The sequence below is a fragment of the Orycteropus afer genome, unplaced genomic scaffold, assembly GCF_000298275.1.
Source record: "Orycteropus afer afer isolate SDZICR_OR568_19922 unplaced genomic scaffold, OryAfe1.0 scaffold00226, whole genome shotgun sequence".
Taxonomy (NCBI): domain Eukaryota; kingdom Metazoa; phylum Chordata; class Mammalia; order Tubulidentata; family Orycteropodidae; genus Orycteropus; species Orycteropus afer.
The window spans coordinates 2,721,789-2,740,160 of NW_006921813.1; the positions used below are offsets into that span (position 1 = coordinate 2,721,789).

The window sequence follows — 18,372 nt, forward strand, 5'->3', positions numbered from 1 at the left end:
AGTTTCGTTTAACATCCAACAATTCATTCACATTTTGTTTTGCAACACTGATTACAATCCCAATGCAACAACTCTTCTCCTACATGCTCCCTGCAGTTATCCCTTCTCCGTGTCCTTACCCATACATTCCTGCCTGCCTGGCTTTCTCCCTGCGCAAATGCTTCCCTTCTGATCTCCTATGCTCGACTCTTCTAAGGAGTGCATTGTTTAGCCAGTAGGACTGCCTATTGTCTGGCTGAGAATTGAGTCACAAGAGTGAGTCCAATCCAGGCCCGAAGGATAACTCGAGGCCATTGTCTCTGGGGTTTCACCAGTCTCCGTCTGACTTTTAATCTGGTCTTTTCTATGTTTTTGAATTTTGTTCCACATTTTTCTCCTACTCTATCTAGGATCTCCAATTTTGATCCCTTTGCAAATGGTTGGCATTGGTAGCCAGGCACCATTTACTTCTTTTAGTCTCAGGGTCATGTAAGCTGAGGTTCCTGTGGTCCATTAATTCCTTGGACTAATTGTTTCCACATGTCTTTGATTTTCTTCACTCCCCTTTGTTCCAGACAAGGAGAGACATTTAAGACAAGTTGTATTTTAAATGGCTGCTGGCATGCTTTTAAGACCTCAGTCACTACTCACCAAAGTAGGATGTAGAACAATATTTTTGTTGTACTATGTTATTTCAATTGAGCTTGATGTTCCCTGTGACCATGGTTCTGAGCCCACAGGCCCAGTGACTCCCTCAGGGTGCTTGGTTATGGCTAAGATGTTATCCTAACTTTGTTAGTTCTATAATGTATATGGACATTTTTATAGCACATACAAATACATATGCAGGAATATCATCTGCCAAACCTATGTACGGTCATGGGTGTATTCCCAGTTTGCCTACCCACACCTGATCTTCTCGCCTGTCTACTTACATATCCACCCATAGACTAGTTTTGTTATTACTGATAATGCAGTATTGTGTATTTAATAGCATTTACCAATTCTGTCTGTACCTCTTGTGCACCTGTGTTTTCCTTTTCCTTGGTGATTTTTTTCATTTTTATCTCCCTTCCCCTCCCACCCCTGGTAACCAACAAAGAAAGTTTCCTTCCATATATAAGCCTTTCCCTGACTTTTTACAATAATGAACTAATACAGTATTTGTCCTTCTGTGAGTGACTTATTTCACTCAGCATTATGTTCCTTGGTGATATTCTTCATTTGCTGCTTTCTCTTTACCTTGAAAACTATGTTTTCCTTGCCACTTCACACTCCACATCCTCTGACTCAGAGACTATTTGGAGATGACACCTGTTTTAAATGATCCACAGGAAATACCTATGTTGTCTTTCCACAATCTGACCTTGCATCTGGTTGTCTGAAATGTGATCATGATTCAAAAAAAAAAAAACAAACCCAAAACGCTGCCCACAGACTGATGCAATTTTAGTGTGACAACACTTCCTGGAAGGCAGAGGGAATCAGTTTATGTTTTCCTTCCACTGAGCCCTGATACTATTGTGTAGAAAAAAAGAATAAATAAGTGAAAGGGCAAAAACAATTTAACCCTCAAAGAGATGAGCATTGAATTATACACACTGGGTTTTGCATTCACACTCACAATGACCCGTTTTTAAGGTGAATGCAATCTTGCAATAGAAACAGCTATCTGAATCCCTTTCTTTATAACTTTTCATGTATAGAGCTCTTGCCCAAAGTTCACAGTGTATGTCTACACTGTCAAGAAGGGGAGGGTAGCCAACCCAGAGAGAGTAGCATTTATGAGTTTCATAGTAATTAACAATCGTCAGACAACACCGAAAGCCCACTGGGTCCAAACTAACGCAAGTCAGTGGAAGGCTATCCTTGTGCGACTTTACACTCCACGTTCACAAGCCCACCAGGTCCCTCTCCCACGGACACCAGACTTGGCCAACAGCAGCTACCAATAGAGATCTTTGCCCCTATTCCCTTGGGCTGGAAGGTTTGTCGATGTTGAGTGCCCTCCTTCAGCCCAGGTTTCCAGTCCTCAAGCCTCGCGCCCTCTCGCCCCCAGGCCACCGTCTCGCTCCCTCCCGGGCGTTCCACGCAGACTCCGGAGCCACGGAGCCCTCCAAAGCCGCCCAACCATTCCTGGGACGCCTAGGGGGCGCGTCTGGCCAGGTCTCCCGAGGCTCAGGAACGCAGGAACAGAATGACGAAGATGACGACAGAGGTGACGCCACGCCGCCTCCCTGCTGCGGCCTCCGGAGCACCCACAAACCCCTGCCCCGCCCGCGCAGGTCGCCGGGAGCTCGCGAAAGCTCCAGTGCCGCCGGGCGCGCGCCCCGCCGCAGCCCCCGCCCTGCGTCCTCCCGCGCCAGGCTGTCCCCGCGGCCCGCCAGCGCGCCGTTTGCTGGCGCTCCCTCCTAGCCGCGGAGCCAGCCTCGGCCTTCCGCGAACATGGCGCTTGTCCCCTGCCAGGTGCTGCGGGTGGCTATCCTGCTGTCCTATTGCTCTATCTTGTGCAACTACAAGGCCATCGAAATGCCCTCACATCAGACCTACGGAGGGAGCTGGAAATTCCTGACTTTCATTGATCTGGTAAGGCCGTCCCTTCCCCTCCCCCTGCACACCCTCACACCCTCGGCGCCTGTGTGTGTTCGTGGGGTGTGCGTGCTTGCACGTGCGCACTTACACGCTCCTTCAGCATCCACTCCTGTCAACACCTCTAGCCCAGTGATTGCGCATAAAGGCCTGGCTGCCGCCTGAACATCATCTTCTGAACACCCAACATTACCTAGTAGGTGGGAGACAAGCAGAGGCGGGGCGCAGCCAGGTGGTGGGTTATTTGGAAGGGAACACAGACCTGCTCTAAGTTGCGGGAAGATTCTCAACTAACAAAAGGATCAGACGACCTTGATGATGAGTGGCCTTGGAACCTCGCGCCCCCCCCCCCACTCCACCCCAAGGTGCTATCCAGGGTACCCACCGTGGGATGAAGCTGCTGCAACTGCAGGACACTGGGTATTGTCCGTGTACTTGGAGTTTCAGCCTGAAGGGATCAAACCACTCCTACGGGAGAGAAACATTAAAAGAGAGTCACTTTCAAATTGCATTTCCAGTGTGACTGTGCACTCTTCCCTCTCTTTCCATGTAAAAGTTTGCAATCGTTTGCATAAGCAGCTCCTCTATTAGCCCAAAATTACAGTCTTGACAATGGCAGGTTCTTTTGCTTTGATTTGTTTTAAAGCTTATCTACTCTGACACTGTAAGGGCCCTCAGAGAGAATCAGAAGATGGGTCTAAGGTTCAAAGATGACATAGGGTGAATGCCAGAACTTCAGAATGATAAGTGACTAATTTAGACTGGGTCAGAAACGCACTAAAGATGATCAAGTATGGGCCAAACGAAACCAAACTCACTGCCATCCAGCCAGTCCTAACTCGTAGGGATCCTATAAGAGAAAAGAATTGCCCCACAGGGTTTCCTCCTCTGCTTCATCCCCCCCCCCCAGCAGCTGGTGGGTTGGAACCACCCACATTCAGATAGGTGCAGACAGATAAAACAAAAGCAACTGGTTCTAACAACTCATCTAGAGAAAAGTAGACCCAAGTCCTGGGATGCCAGAACTGTCTCTCCAAGATAATACACAAGGTTGGCACCACAAGTGAAATAATAATCTCTCATTGTTAGTATTCCATTAACTCTCCATGATGAGAACTTGATACCTATTTTAAGTTATTTCTGAGGTCTAAAATATCTTAAAGAAATGCCGTCAGAGGCTTTTTGATTAGAAATGACACTTTCTATTTGCATCCTTTTAGATAATTTTCAGCAGTGGCTTTGAATTCTTTTCCCCAGCAGTCTTCAAACTGTGTGCACAGCCCTAGGGTACACAAGAATTCCCAGGGCAGGGAGCCTTTCAAGAGTATCAATTTTCAGATCCTCAGCTTCCAACTCTTTCTGAAACTGATCTGCCTCTGAACATGCCTGATGTCTGCCAGTTCTCCTTTCCTCCTCTCATTCATCCAGTTGACAAGCATATAGCACGACTCTGCTGTATTTATCTATTCCTTTTAGCATTGAGAAGATAGATGGTTGTCACCAAGAATATCTTGATATTTAACTGAAAAACCAAATCAGACTTGTTTTGACAGAAAGTCTTACTGGGTTGATTGGTATGTCAATGAGAATTGGCTTTGCCAGTTAAGTTATGTAGCAGACATCTTCTGTAGACTGAATGAACTAATTCTGTAGCCCTGAAGTTCTGATAAGCACGTATATAAAGCACATATACAACATCTAGGAGCTCTGGTGACATAGTGCCTAAGGCACTTGACTGCTAACCAGAAGGCTGGCAGTTCAAACCCACCAGCCACTCCTCAAAAGGAAGGTTGAGTAATCTACTTCCATATTGATACCACCTTGGAAACCCAGGGAGGGGGTCTCTATGAGTCAGATCTGACTCCACGTCAGTGGTTGTGTTCGTTGTGTTACACAACATCTGGAGTGCCAGGAATGATGTCCCTTTTTCAAGTGTTAAAACTTAGAGCAAAGATGTTTAGATGTTAATTTAAAAATACAAGCAGGGATCTTCAGAGTTCTTTAGGGGTATGTGAGCAAAATGGAACCTTGGGAATGCAACAGTTAAGCACTAAGCTGCTCACTGAAAGGTTAGCGGTTCAAACCCTACAGCTGTTCCACAGAAGAAACATGTGGCAGTCTGCTTCCGTAAATTTTACAGCCTTGGAAACCCTATAGGGCAGTTCTCCTCTGTGCCACAGTGTTGCTATGAGTCAGAATGATTCAAAGTGAGCAAAACTCCTTTAGTCCCACTGCCCTAGCCCATTCTGGATTCGGATCTCACTCAGAGCTGACCCATTTGGGTGCTGCCCAGGAGTGCTGAACTGGAACAGTGCTGGAGACTCTGTCAGCTGCAGGAGCTCGGAACGGTGCTCAGAGATGCCCTGACATTAGATGCTCTTGCATTTATTTGATGCTTTTTGGAGGGGGGTAGCAGAGGGAGGGATCAGCAGGTGAGAGGGTTAGAAATTGAGAGTGTTAATCCAAGATAGATGACTGCTTCTCACTTGGCATTGCTTGGTGTGTGTTAAAACAAACAGAAAACAAGGCTTGTGAAAAACAATATACTTCTCCTGACCTTTGTGTGACATGAAACTGTAGTAGAGGCAGTTTGATATGCTGTTGTACACTTTATATATTAACATTAGATGGTTGGACTTTTGAATAACATGAATCACTATAAATATCTAGTTTTTCTATTCAGGAATTCAGACTATAAATTCAATTTTGAAATTTTCACTTTTTTTCATATTTAGATTCAGTTTGTATAGTCTTCAGCCAATCATTCAAACATTTTACTCTCTGTAGCTCCTGATTGAAAATAATCATTTACCAAGAGTTCATGTGAGAAGGGGTGTCTAAAATATGTTCACAAAAACATTCTTGCAAAGAGTTATTCTTTTTGTTATTAGAGATTTAGAGTCTTTAGCAGGTAAGCCTTGTACAGCTGTGAAAACAACCAGCCTGTCTGTCCTTGGGAACATTCCTCAGCTACTCTAATTTGTTTTTTTCACTTTTCATTTTTTTTTCTTTTATGTTTTAAAAATGGAATAAACTTTATTAACTAGTGCCTTGGGAAATTTTAATGATCATCTCAGATCATGGGAGTAATTTTGGAAGAAAGTTTTGATTCTCAAAAGTTCTATGTGGAGGCCTTCTTGCCCACTTTCTACCCAACTTGGATTGCAGAGTCAGGATATTATCCCAGTGGCCATAGTCTGATTCAGTTTGTAAAGTCTTCAACTATATAGCACCAGTTTACTAAAATGTAAATTGGGAATCACAGGCTGCATGTGTCCAGGAGTAGATGGCTATGTGGCAGTAGGCATTCATATCTCCTTTTGGGTATGACTTGTTGTTATGTGCCATTGAGTCGGACCCAACTCATAGCGCCCTCTCCTTGGGTTTCCGAGGTGGTATCACTACAGAAGTAAATTGCCCAACCTCCCTTCCGAGGAGTGGCTGGTGGGTTTGAACTGTCAGCCTTTTGGTTAGTAGTCAAGTGCCTTAGGAATTACGCTACTATTAAATCAGAGCTCATGATTAAAAACTGAAATGCAGATACAAGAAATCTTATATTACTTATTCCCTAAGAATTTCTTTTCCTAGTACTGAAAAACTATAGGAGAACTAAGGTGCTTCAGGAAAATTCAAGTTAGTAAGTAGAAATGGAACATTGCCTTGATGTAGTGGACAGCATCAAAGATGTCCATGTTGTAATCCCTGGAGCCTGTGAATACATTAGGCCAGATGATGAAGGAGAACTAAGGTTGCAGAGTGAATTCAGATTGACTTTAAAATACTGAGATTATCCTTAGATTACTTGAGAGAGTCCAGTGTAATCACAAGGGTCCTTAAATGTGGAGAAAAGAAGCAAAAGAGAAGAGTCGGTCAGAGGAAGATATGACTATGGAAGAAAACACAGATGGAACACTGCTGGCTTTGAAGATGGAAGTAGGGGGTCATAAGCCAGAATGCAGGCACCTTCAAGAAGCTGGAAAGGGCAAGGAAACAGAGTCTCCCCTAGAGCCTCCAAAAAGGAATGGAACCCTACCAACACCTTTATTTCAGCCCAGAGTGAACCATTGTAGACCTCTGACTACTAGAGCTAGAAGATAAAAATTTGCATAGGCTAGTCTTCTGAGTTTGTGGCAATTTGTTACAGCAACAGTAGAAAACCAGTACACTTGGCTTTGAAGCATCTGGACCAAGGGGGTGGATAACTGTTACTGTGCGCCTGTTGTTGTGTTTGTGTCAGATAAATGCAGAGATTCAACTCGTCATTTTTGTATGTTAAGTAACTGGCTAATTTAATCTTTAACCAAGATACAGGTTTTTACCTGTTTCATCCATGAAACTATGTGGTGGAGACACCCACATGTGGCAACGGGCAGTATAAGCATCTATAAAGACAAAGTAACATTGGAAAACCTACATCTTTACTGTGAATTATTTAAAAAACTATTATTATGCAACATGAAGGGCCAGGGGAAGGAATACTCTAAATTGGAAGTACACTTTAAGGAAAGAAAATTTAATCCACTTGATGTTGAAACATTTCCTTGCCCAGTATCATGGCTGATGAATTATTTCCAATGATGCAGAGTCATTCCATTCACTTATTTATGAAACAACTAAAGGATAGCTCTCTAAGTTACAGAATAATTGCCCACAAAGATAAGAATGAAGAATTGGAACCAGCATAAATAATTTAAAAGAAAAATTATTTTGAAGCTTTAAAGTGGTGCCTGTTGTATAATAAGTGTTGAGTAAATGTTTGAATAAGTGGAAACTTCCTCTTCTCCAAATTTGCAATCAGTATTCTTTTCTTGTTCTCTCTCTTCCCAAAACATTTCACATAAAGGATATATGTAGAGAACCATGGTGATCTAGTGGTTAAGTGCTTGGCATACATGTGTGTATGTATGTGTGTGTGTGTGTATATGTGTATATATGTATGTTGTTGTTGTTGTTGTTATGTGCCATCGAGTCAGCCCTGACTCATAGCGACCCCTCCTTGGGTTTCCGAGGCAGTATCACTACGGAAGTAGGATTGCCCAACCTTCCTTCCGAGGAGTGGCTGATGGGTTTGAACCGCCAACCATCTGGTGAGCAGTCAAGTGCCTTAGCCCCTATGCTACCAGAGCTCCCGTATATATGTATGTGTATATTATATATATCATCAACCAGAGGTTAAGTGATTGGCTGCATATGTATGTATGTATATGTGTGAATATATACATCAACCAGCTTGGTTGTATGCCTGTGTGTTGGTGTGTGTGTACCTCAACCAGAGGTTAAGTGCTTGGTTGTATGTGTGAGATGTATGTATACACCAACCAGAATTTTATTCAGATGTGTTTGGTAGAATAGTTAACAAATGCATCACAATCAGCTTTTTTGCAAGACACAAACTGGACATCTGTTATTAAAAAACAAATTACCATTGCTATTGGGTTTTTAAAACTTCTTGATTTTTAAAGATTGAAAAAGAAATCTGCTTACCCACATGCATTAGCTTGTCGTACTTGCCGTCGTGAGAAGTATCATCTCTCAGACCTGCATCATACTTGTTAGTCTTTCACTGGCTTTCCATTTATACATGGGCAGAGTGTTATTGTTTGGGCCCTGGCTACTCAAAGTGTGGAGTTGCCGAGCTCCAGCAGGATCAGCATTAGTTGGGAGAAAGGTTAGCTTGTTACAAAGGTGGAACCCATGGTTCTTCTCCAGAGCTGAGTCTACTTTCTAACAGGATGCATGGGTGATTCCTAAGCGTATTCCAGTTTGCAAAATGCCACACCATTTTTATTTTACAATTTGACATAAAATAGTTTGTAGACACAGTCTCATGCTAGTTCTGCCAACTTACAAACATAGTTTGGACGACTTTCACTGTGATGTACTTCAAAACCTGCTGTAAAATTACAACTTTAAATAAAAATTAGAAAGAAAAATGTGTATCAGATACCAGAGATGGGTTAGTTATTGCAAGTGAGTTAACCAATTTAGCTTGTCTTCAGGGCACCCAAGGTAAAAAAGAATTCAAGTTTGATTCTTGAATTCTTGTTCCTAGGGTGTCAATAAAGGAAGCATAACCGTTTGTCAGGAAAAATAGCTTGTATGTTTTGCTTTGCTTTTCCCCTCGGCACTGACCATTCAAGGCTATTTATCACTCAGAGCCTCAGATAAAGGACACTGGGTAACATGGTCAATAATACTTTTAACTATTATTTTTAGGAGAACATACAGAAATATTCTTATACTGGATGTTTCTTATATCATGATCTTATTATAGCCAAAGGCACATTCTTCTATTTTGACTGGGTAGAGGCATTTTTGATGTGCTTTAAGGAAATATAATTCAGTACGTTTTTGTTATTTAAATCCATATTGCAAAAGAGGTTAGGAAAATCACAGAGGAACAGAATAGATAAGGGCTTAGATGTGGAAAGGCTTGGGCTGCTCAAAGAGCAGGCAGTGGTCAAGTATACATGTGGAGGATACGTATTTGCCAAGAAGTTTTGCCTTTTTTAAAAAAATTATAATTACAAATAATTTTAATAACAATAAATGTATAGAGGCAGAATAAGCTGCCTAAATACACTAAACTTCCCATTTGAGTTTTCCTTATATTTATTTATGTACTTAATAATAAATCTATGACTCTAGCTCATGGGCTAATTTTAAGAAGGAAGAAAAACATCTTCAGAAGAGATTCTATATGCCTGTATGTAACTAGAGCTCTGGTGACATAGCAGTTAAGGTATTCCACTGCAAACCAAAAGGTGGGTAGTCCAGACCCACCAGCCGCCCCATGGGAGAAAGATAAGGCAGTATGCTTGTGGAGATTTACAGCCTTGGAAACCCTATAGGGCAGTTCTACTCTGTCCCATAGGGGCGCTGTGAGTCGGAATTGACTCTATGGCAGTGGGTTTTTTTTTTTTTTTTTTTTTAATAAGTGTAACTAAAGTACTTAGTTTTGCTGGTCTAAACTTCAGAGGGCCCTGTGAAGGCCAATAGCTCATTGAATACTGAGTGAACAAAATTAGTTGTTTTTTTAATTGTTTTGTTTTGGACTTCTGGTAAGATGGAGGAATAGGCAGATAATTGACACAGATCCTCTTCAACAAAGAAAAGAAAAACCAATTGACAGAGATACAGAAGATAATCCTGGAGCTCTGAGCTTTGAAAGGAGCTATACAGAAGTGGATTAGGCACCAGCTAGTGGAAAATCCTGAATGAAAACAGTGAGTACAGAGATGGTCGGAGCTGCAGACAGTCAGATACTCTGACAGGACCAACAGCTTGAATATTTCCAAGTGGGGTTAGGACTTGAGAATTCACAAGATCAGCCCTGGTCACCAGGGCTGCAGGGACAACTGTGCTGGTGGCCTATGACTAGGAAGGGAAACAGCAAGGAGGGAGACAATGTGAGCTGTTGACTTTCTGCTGTCCAGAGGGCACAGCCATTTTGATTATTTACACACGAAAGCCATTTTAGATATATAAAATGACCGAGGGCACAGCCATTTTGAATGTTTACAAGAGGTGGCCATTTTGGATATTAAAGTTATAACATTCTCGTTTGGATTTCAGGGACCTAAGAATAGGTTCTGTTTGCCAAGGTCAGCAGGGACATATAAGAGGCTGACAACAGGAAAGGAGACAGGTGGTGAGTGTATAAGTGCTGTCAACTAGTGAATAGAGGAGCACAGTACCCTGCTTGCATAGATAACATACAAATAAAATAAAGAAAACAAAAATTGTGGGGAAGTCACTCCAACAAACATTCACCAATAAAATATAAACACAAAAACATCACAATGTCTCAGAGACAACAGAGCATCACAGTCCACACAAAGGAGCCAGATAAAGCATGAGAAACAAGGGACCAGGATACAGACCCAAAACACATCCCTGAGGAAGACACAGCATTGGAACTCCCTGATAAGGAATTCAAAAGAATCATATTTAGGTATTTTCAAAGGATTGAGAGACAGATCAAGGAAAACATAGACAAAACCCTAGAATAATTTTGGAAGAGAATACAAGAACAAAATGACAAAATACATGAAAAATTAGAAATGATTCTAAATCTGCAGATAGAAATCCAGAAGATTAATACTAAATTGTCAGAAATAGATAACACATTGAAAGGGCAAAAGAGTAGAATTGATGCAATGGAAGACAGAATTAATGAGATTGAAGACAAATACCTGAGTACTTCTTTGGAAAGGGGTCATCAGAAAAAAGATCAAAACAAAATGAAGAAAGCCTAAGGTTCACGTGGGATACCATCAAACGGAATAACCTATGTGTCATTGGAATTCCAGAACAGGAAGAGAAAAATAACACCACTGAGAAAATTGTCCAAGATTTCTTGGAAAAGAACTTTCCTGATATGATGATATGATAAAAGATGAGAATATATCCATTCAGGAAGTCCAATGAACCCCAAACAGGATAGACCCCAAAAGAAAATCACTAAGACATCATCATCAAACTCACCAAAACTAAAGACAAAGACAGAATCATGAGAGCAGCATGGAGAAAACAAAAAGTTACCTACAAGGGGCAGCCAATAAGACTAAGCTTGGATTTCTTGGCAGAAACCATGAGGGTGAGAAGACAATGAGATAGTATATATAAAACCCAGAAAGAGAAAAATTTCCAACCAAGAATTATGCACTCAGCAAAACTGTCCCTCAAATATGATGGTGAAATTAGGACATTTCCAGATAAGCAGAAATTAAGGGAATTTGTTAAAACCATACCAAACTTACAAGAGATGCTAAAGGGAGTCCTTTGGACAGAGAAGCAACAATAGCTAATAACAACTGACCATTAACACACATGATGATATAATCCAGAAACCAACCCAGCTATGGAAGTATCCAAAGTAAATAAGCCTACAAGATTGTAAACAGGGAACCAGAGACATCGATTGACAAATGAGGACAACTGCAAACCAAAAAGAGGGGAAAAAACTGTGTAGTTACAGAACTTCTAGATGATAGGGGTGTCAGGACAACTACAAGATAGAATGGACTGTTCTAAACTTGGGAAGAAAACTATGAAACACCGGGTAACTGCAAAGAAAAATGATAAACCTTCACATCAAAATAAAAAAGAGGACCAGCCAAAATATTTAGCAAATACTAAAACAATAGCAAAAAAGGAAGTGATAACACGATTCATAAACAAAACAAGTTCAACATAGAAAATTATATGGAACAAAGAAATCGACACCATGAAAAAGCACATAACAAAAATGACAGCAACAAATTCATATTTGCTGATAATTACATACCTGGCAAGAGACTTATCTCTAAGATTTATAGAAAACTCCAACACCTCAACACCAAAGGAATTAACAATCCAATTGAAAAATGGGCAAAAGACATGAATAGACACTTCACCAAGGAGAATATTCAGGTGCCCAGCTAGTACATGAAGAGATGCTCACAATCATTGGCCATCAGAGAGATGCGAATCAAAACAACAATGAGATACCATCTCACCCCAGCACTGATGGCAAGGTTCAATGAGACAGAAAATAACAGATGCTGTCTAGTATGTGGAGACATTGGAACTCTCATACACTGTTAGTGGGACTGTGCAGTGACACAACCACTGTGGAAAGCAATATGGTGATTCCTTAGAAAGCTGGAATTGGAGATAGACCATTTGATCCAGAAATCCCATTACTAAGCATATATCCTAGAGAGGTGAGAGCCAGGACAGGAACAGATACACGCATGCTCATGTTCATCACAGCACTATTTACAATAGCAAAAAGATGGAAACAACCTATGTGCCCATCTGCGGAAGAGAGGATGACCAAACTATGGTACATACACATACTGCAATGCTATGCATCACTAAAGAATAATGTTGTTGTTGTTGTTAAGTGCCGTCGAGTCGTTTCCGACTCATAATGTATAATGAATAATGTAGAGTCTGCAAAACACTGCATAATATGGATGAATTTAGAGGACATTATGCTGAGTCAATAAGTCAATCACAAAAAGACAAATATAGTATTAGTTTGTTGTTGTGGAGGGTCAAGGAAAGGTTTATATATGGAGGGAAACTTTCGTTGTTGGTTGCTAGGGGTGAGAGGGGAGCTCTGGTAGCATAGTGCCTAAGGCACTTGACTGCTAACCAGAAGGCTGGCGGTTCAAACCCACCAGCCACTCCTTGGAAGGAAGATGGGGCAATCTACTTCCATAGTGATACTGCCTCGGAAACCGAAGGAGGCGGTCGCTATGAGTTGGATCCAATTAGACAGCACATAACAACAACAACAACAACAGGGGTGAGAGGAGAGGGAAGGGAACACTGCAAAAAAAAAAAAAAAAAAAAAAAAATGCCTTGACCCATGTCACTTTAGTTTTGTGTATTTCACCGTACATAAATTGTATTTCAATAAAATGCATTAAAAAATTGTTTTGTTTTGGATATTCTGCAGAGAGGGTAAAACCAAGCATATTTTCTTTGTAGAGTTAGCCTTGGCCCTAAAATATGCACATAAACTTGAAGGATGAAAAAATAATGCTTTTTCCTAAACTGGAAGAAGAATTGTGAGTGTAATACTTTGCATAGATTCCTCTTTGCCTTCTTTGAAAGTATTTCTTTTGGATCAGAAATCAAATAGGGTGCTGGTTTTGTCAGAGTGGGGGAAATAGCTGAAGATATAATCATCCATTCCCTTTCCTAGTTGCAAATGTTATTGAAATTACAGAAAGTCATCTGACCACTAGTTGAGGTCACTTCTTTTCCCGTCCTTGCATTCTCCCGCGTCTGGTATAACATTTAGTAAAATTGGTAGGTGCATTTAGGGTTTTCATTTGTTTCTTTGTGTTCCCCTGAAATGTCACATGTTTCTGGTAAGCATGAACAATAGTACAATTTTCCATATTGAATCAGATGTTTCTGGGATCCAAGAGTGCCTGGACTAATCATACTGCCTCAGATTCCATAACAAGATAGCTTTGTCTTGTGCAGCCTGTGGCTAGACAGTTAAAGGGCCCATTTCTCACCTGCGGTGTACAAGAGTATGTGAGAACAGAGCTTTCTTTAGGGGAGAGTCTGACCCCTTGGTCCGATCTATAGTTAAGTGGAGTAAGATATGAGATGTACCTTTGATAAGCTTGCTCAAAATAGGCTAATCAAGCATAACCAGAGGCATTGCTTGAATGTGCAAAGTGGGAAGATTGGGATGTGTTCATTATTATACTTCAACTCAGAAGCATGGAATTCTAGACTGTTCCTGCCCCTTCATGCTGACTTATATTGAGACCTGTAAAGGCTGCTTTTTAAAAAGTATGATTTCAAAAGCAATACATAATTATTGTAGAACATTTGTAAAATTCGGAAATCATGGGGAAGAAAATATATTGTCTCTGAATTCTCCATAATTTTTCTTGCATTTAGAATTTTAGTTCTTCAGGAAAGGATTTGTTTCAGTACTTCACATATATACATACAGAAACAGAAACACACAGACTACTTAAATGCATGTGTGCATGCATAGATGTAGTCAGATTTCAGAAAAAAAAAAGATATTAATTAAAAAAATTATATTTAAACTACAGAGAATAATAAATTCGTTCAGAGATACCAGTATTAGCATTCTGGTATTTGCCTGTTGAGTTAATGTATACTTTTAAGAAACAAAACTAATCCATACCTATGACCAGCTGCCATGAGGTTGAATCTGCCTCGTGGCAACCCCATCTGTTATGGAGTAGAACTGTGCTCCAAAGGGCTTTCATGTCTGTGGCCTTTCAGAAGTAGATCTCCGGGTCTTATTCCAAGGTGCATCTGAGTGTGTTCAAACTGCCAGCCTTTTGGTCAGGAGCCTACTGCTTAATTCTTGCACTACCCAAGGACTTCTGGGTTTAATCCAGGTTGTTGTTATTATTGTTATGTGCCGTTGAGTCGGACCTGACTCATAGCAACCCCTCCTTGGGTTTCCAAGGCAGTATCACTACAGAAGTAGATTGCCCCATCTTCCTTCTGAGGAGTGGCTGGTGGGTTAGCAGTCATATATAAATTTATTTTCAAATTCACATACATCTGAATTCATTTTTGGTGTACAAGTCTATGACTTTTGATAGCTACAACCCACCAGCATGATGTATCTTTCCAGTTATTTAGATCTTTGGTTTTATTCATCAGTGCTTTGTAGTTTATATAGCACCTGTACATATTTTGTTAGCTTTATACTTAACTATTTCCTATTTATTGGTGCTGTTTTAAGTAGCATCCATACTAGTGCTCCTTTCAGGAAAAATGATGCAATAAAATTATGGAAAAATATCATTAATATTATATCCAAGTAAAATTTTGCAAGATAATTCAAATACGGCCATAGTAGTACATTCACAGGGAACTTTCAGAAATTCAAGCCATATTCAGAAGGACATAGAAGGAGGGATATCATTATTGATGTCAGAAGGATCTTGGCTGAAAGCAGAGAATACAAGAAAGACATTTAACTGTGCTTTATGGACTATGCAAAGGGATTTGACTGTGTAGATCATAAAAAAAATATGGATAACATTGTGAAGCATGAGAATTCCAAAACACTTATTGTGCTCATGTGGAACCTGTACATAGACCACGAGGCAGTCATTCAAATGGAAAAATGGGATACTGTGCAGTTTAAAATCAGGAAAGGTGTGTGTCATGGTTGTATCCCTATACCTTACTTATTGAATCTGTATACTTAGCAAATAATGCAAGAAGCTAGACTATATGAAGAAGAACACAACATCTAGGTTGGAGGAAGACTCATTCACAACCTGTGAATGTAGACAACACAACCTTGCTCATTGAAAGCAAAGAGGACTTTAATCACTTCTCATAAAGATGAAACACTATAGCCTTCAGTATGGACCACATTCAGCATGCGGAAAACAGAAATCCTCACAACTGGACCAATAAGCAAGATCATGATAAATGGAGAAAAATTGAATTTGTCAAGGATTTTGTTTTACCTGGATCCACAATCAGTGTCCATGGTAGCACTCAAGAAATCAAATTTTTAAATCGGGCAAATCTGCTTCTAAAGATCTCTTTGAAGTGTTAAAAAGCAAAGATGTCACTTCAGTGACTAATGTGCACATGACCCAAGCCATGGTATTTTCAGTTGCCTCATATGTATGCAAAAGCTGGACAATGAATAAGGAAGACTGAAGAATAAATCATGTCTTTGAATTACAATAGTGGTGAAGAATATTGAATATATCCTGGACTTCCAGAAGAATAAACAAATCTGTCTTGAAAGAAGGGCAACCAAAATGCTCCTTAGACTCAAGGATGGCAAGATTTCATCTCATGTACTTTGGACATGTGATCAGGAGGGACCAGTCCCTGGAGAAGGACATCATGCTGAGTAAAGTAGAAAGTGTCTTCAAAAAAGAGGAAAACCCTCAACGAAATTGATTGATACAGTGGTTGCCATAGTGGGCTCAAACACAACAATGATTATGAGGATAGTTCAGGACCGGGCAGTGTTTTGTTCTGATGTATATAGGGTTGCTGTGAGGCAGAGCCAACTTGATGGCACCTAACAACAACAACAACAACAACAACATGTATTCTTTCTTTTCTTTTCTTTCTTTATTTTCACAGCATAACATGTTTTCTTTCTCATCCATGTGTCATGGATGTGTCACTTGGCTAGCCATGATTCCCAGTATTATGTGGCTGTCCTCCATTTTTGATCAGAAGTAATTATCCTCCATTTTGTGATGTGTTATAAATCCTAACCTCTATATGTTAATCAGGCAGGATTAGAGTGGATTATATCTTGAGTAAAAGTTTTACAAGAGAATGTGACTCAAGTCCTTCCCTTACTCCATTTACCACTCTTACTCAAGTACTCAAGATACATCCTTACTCAAGTCACACACTTAATTGAGTTACACCTCTTGTCTTACAAGAGGTACTAGAGAGAGACATGAAGAGAGGAGAGGGACATGACTACTACCAAGGAAGAAGAGCCAGGAGTTGAGCATATCCTTGGACATGGGGTCCCTGCACTAAGAACCTTCTAGACCAGGGGAACGTTGATGCCAAAACACATGGAGATTTCGAAGTAACCCTAGGCCCACAGATGTTACATAAGATCAGGACCCTGAATTAAGGCTTGCAGCCTCGTAAATGGTGAGAAAATAAACTTCTGTTTATTAAGCCCTCCACTTGGGGTGTTTCTGTTATAGCAGCACTCGGTAACTAAGAGCACATGTTACATTGAGTGTTTTAGTGCACGTATGAATTCATAAATCTTTACACACATCTGTGATAATGTTCGGAGGAGAAATACTTGGAAGTGATTTGCCATACTAAAGTCTTTAAGTGAATATCTTAATGTTAAATCAGTTTACACTCCCTCCAACATTTAGAGTACTGATTTTGCTGTATTCCTGCCAAGACTATGAATAGAAAAATTATGCAAATCATCACTCAAGAAGCATAAGCCTCACAGTTTCCTGTCCAGCAGATCAACTGCAACCTTTCTTCATCTATCGCCAAATTTAATGGCTAGCTGCTCTTAATGTTCTGTTTATAAAATCCAGTGGTTTTTAGGCACATTTGGTTTGGGCTCATAAATACTTGAGCCAAACATATATCTTCATGTGCATAGAACATCCTAAATAGGTTAGAATTAACATGACTGAAGAGAGCATGAATGGTTTTTGATGTACAGTAGTCATGAGTCTAAGTGGGCATTGCATTCATCTGACATTAACATTGTACTTTAGCTTAGTTGTAAGTGATTTACTAGATACAATTTTAAAAGTCAACCTAGAGGTTTGAGCAAAGTATATTTTTATAACATTTCACATCTTTTTCTTTGTAATTATACTTACACATTCTTGCTACTTTAAAAAATACCCATGAACGTTAAGAATGCATATAAAATGGCAAAATACCCCCTTCTAAAATACTAAGGAATGTTCTGTGCCAGAGCAAATCATTTCTGTATCAGCCTAGGTCCTGGTAGGAAACAGACATTGCACACTTCAGATTAAGTAATTTGAATGTGTTTAGTGAAGGGAACTAATTGCAAGGGTGTGGGCAGGGTGTAGAGAAACCACAAGATATAGTGCAAAGCTTGTGGGTTAGTAATGGGCAGGTTCCCAGTCCTAGGCCTGGAGTGGTGACCTTTGGTGCCCATCCAACAAGCAGTGACCTCTCAGGAAGAGAGTAGACAAAACACATACTCCAACTTTCCTGTACTTCCTCAGTCCAGTCTCCTGCCAATACTCTTCACTGGGGAAACCCTACTAAAAGAAAGCCTCTTCAGTGTAGTTCACAAAAAAATGTCACCAAAGTAAATACAGGAAAAACTACTGAAATAGAAGCCTATACTACAAATACATTCAGAAGTCTCTGGCTGATTGGCAATCAGTTGTATTTGATGAGGAGCCCTGGTGGCACAAAGGGTAAAGGGCTTGGCTACTAACCAAAAGGTCAGTGGTTCAAACCTACCAGCTACTCCACAGGAGAAAGATGTGGCACAAAGGTGCTTCCATAAAAACTACAGCCTTGGAAGCCCTATGGGGGAGTTCTACTCTGTCCTATCAGGGCACTGTGAATCAGAAGCAATTCAATAGCAGTGGGTGGGTATATTTGGTAAAGGAACACTGATTTCACAAAATATTTATTTTTAATTGAATATTTTAAATAATTCTTACTAAAATATGACTTTTTAAGTAAGATAAGAGCTCTGGTGGCATAGTGCCTAAGGCATTTGACTGCTAACCAGAAGGCTGGCGGGTCAAACCCACCAGCCACTCCTCAGAAGGAAGG

At 40.4% G+C, this 18,372-nt stretch overlaps 1 protein-coding gene across 1 annotated transcript in view; it reads left to right on the forward strand.

Moving 5' to 3' along the window:
• The first annotated feature begins 2,176 nt into the window (after nucleotides 1-2,176).
• AIG1 (androgen induced 1) overlaps nucleotides 2,177-18,372 on the forward strand; it is a 390,941-nt gene continuing 374,745 nt past the window's right edge. Inside the window, exons 1-2 of the mRNA XM_042782043.1 lie at nucleotides 2,177-2,221; nucleotides 2,395-2,565. Coding sequence (XP_042637977.1) covers nucleotides 2,177-2,221; nucleotides 2,395-2,565 — 216 coding nt within the window. The remainder of the gene's footprint in view (nucleotides 2,222-2,394; nucleotides 2,566-18,372) is intronic.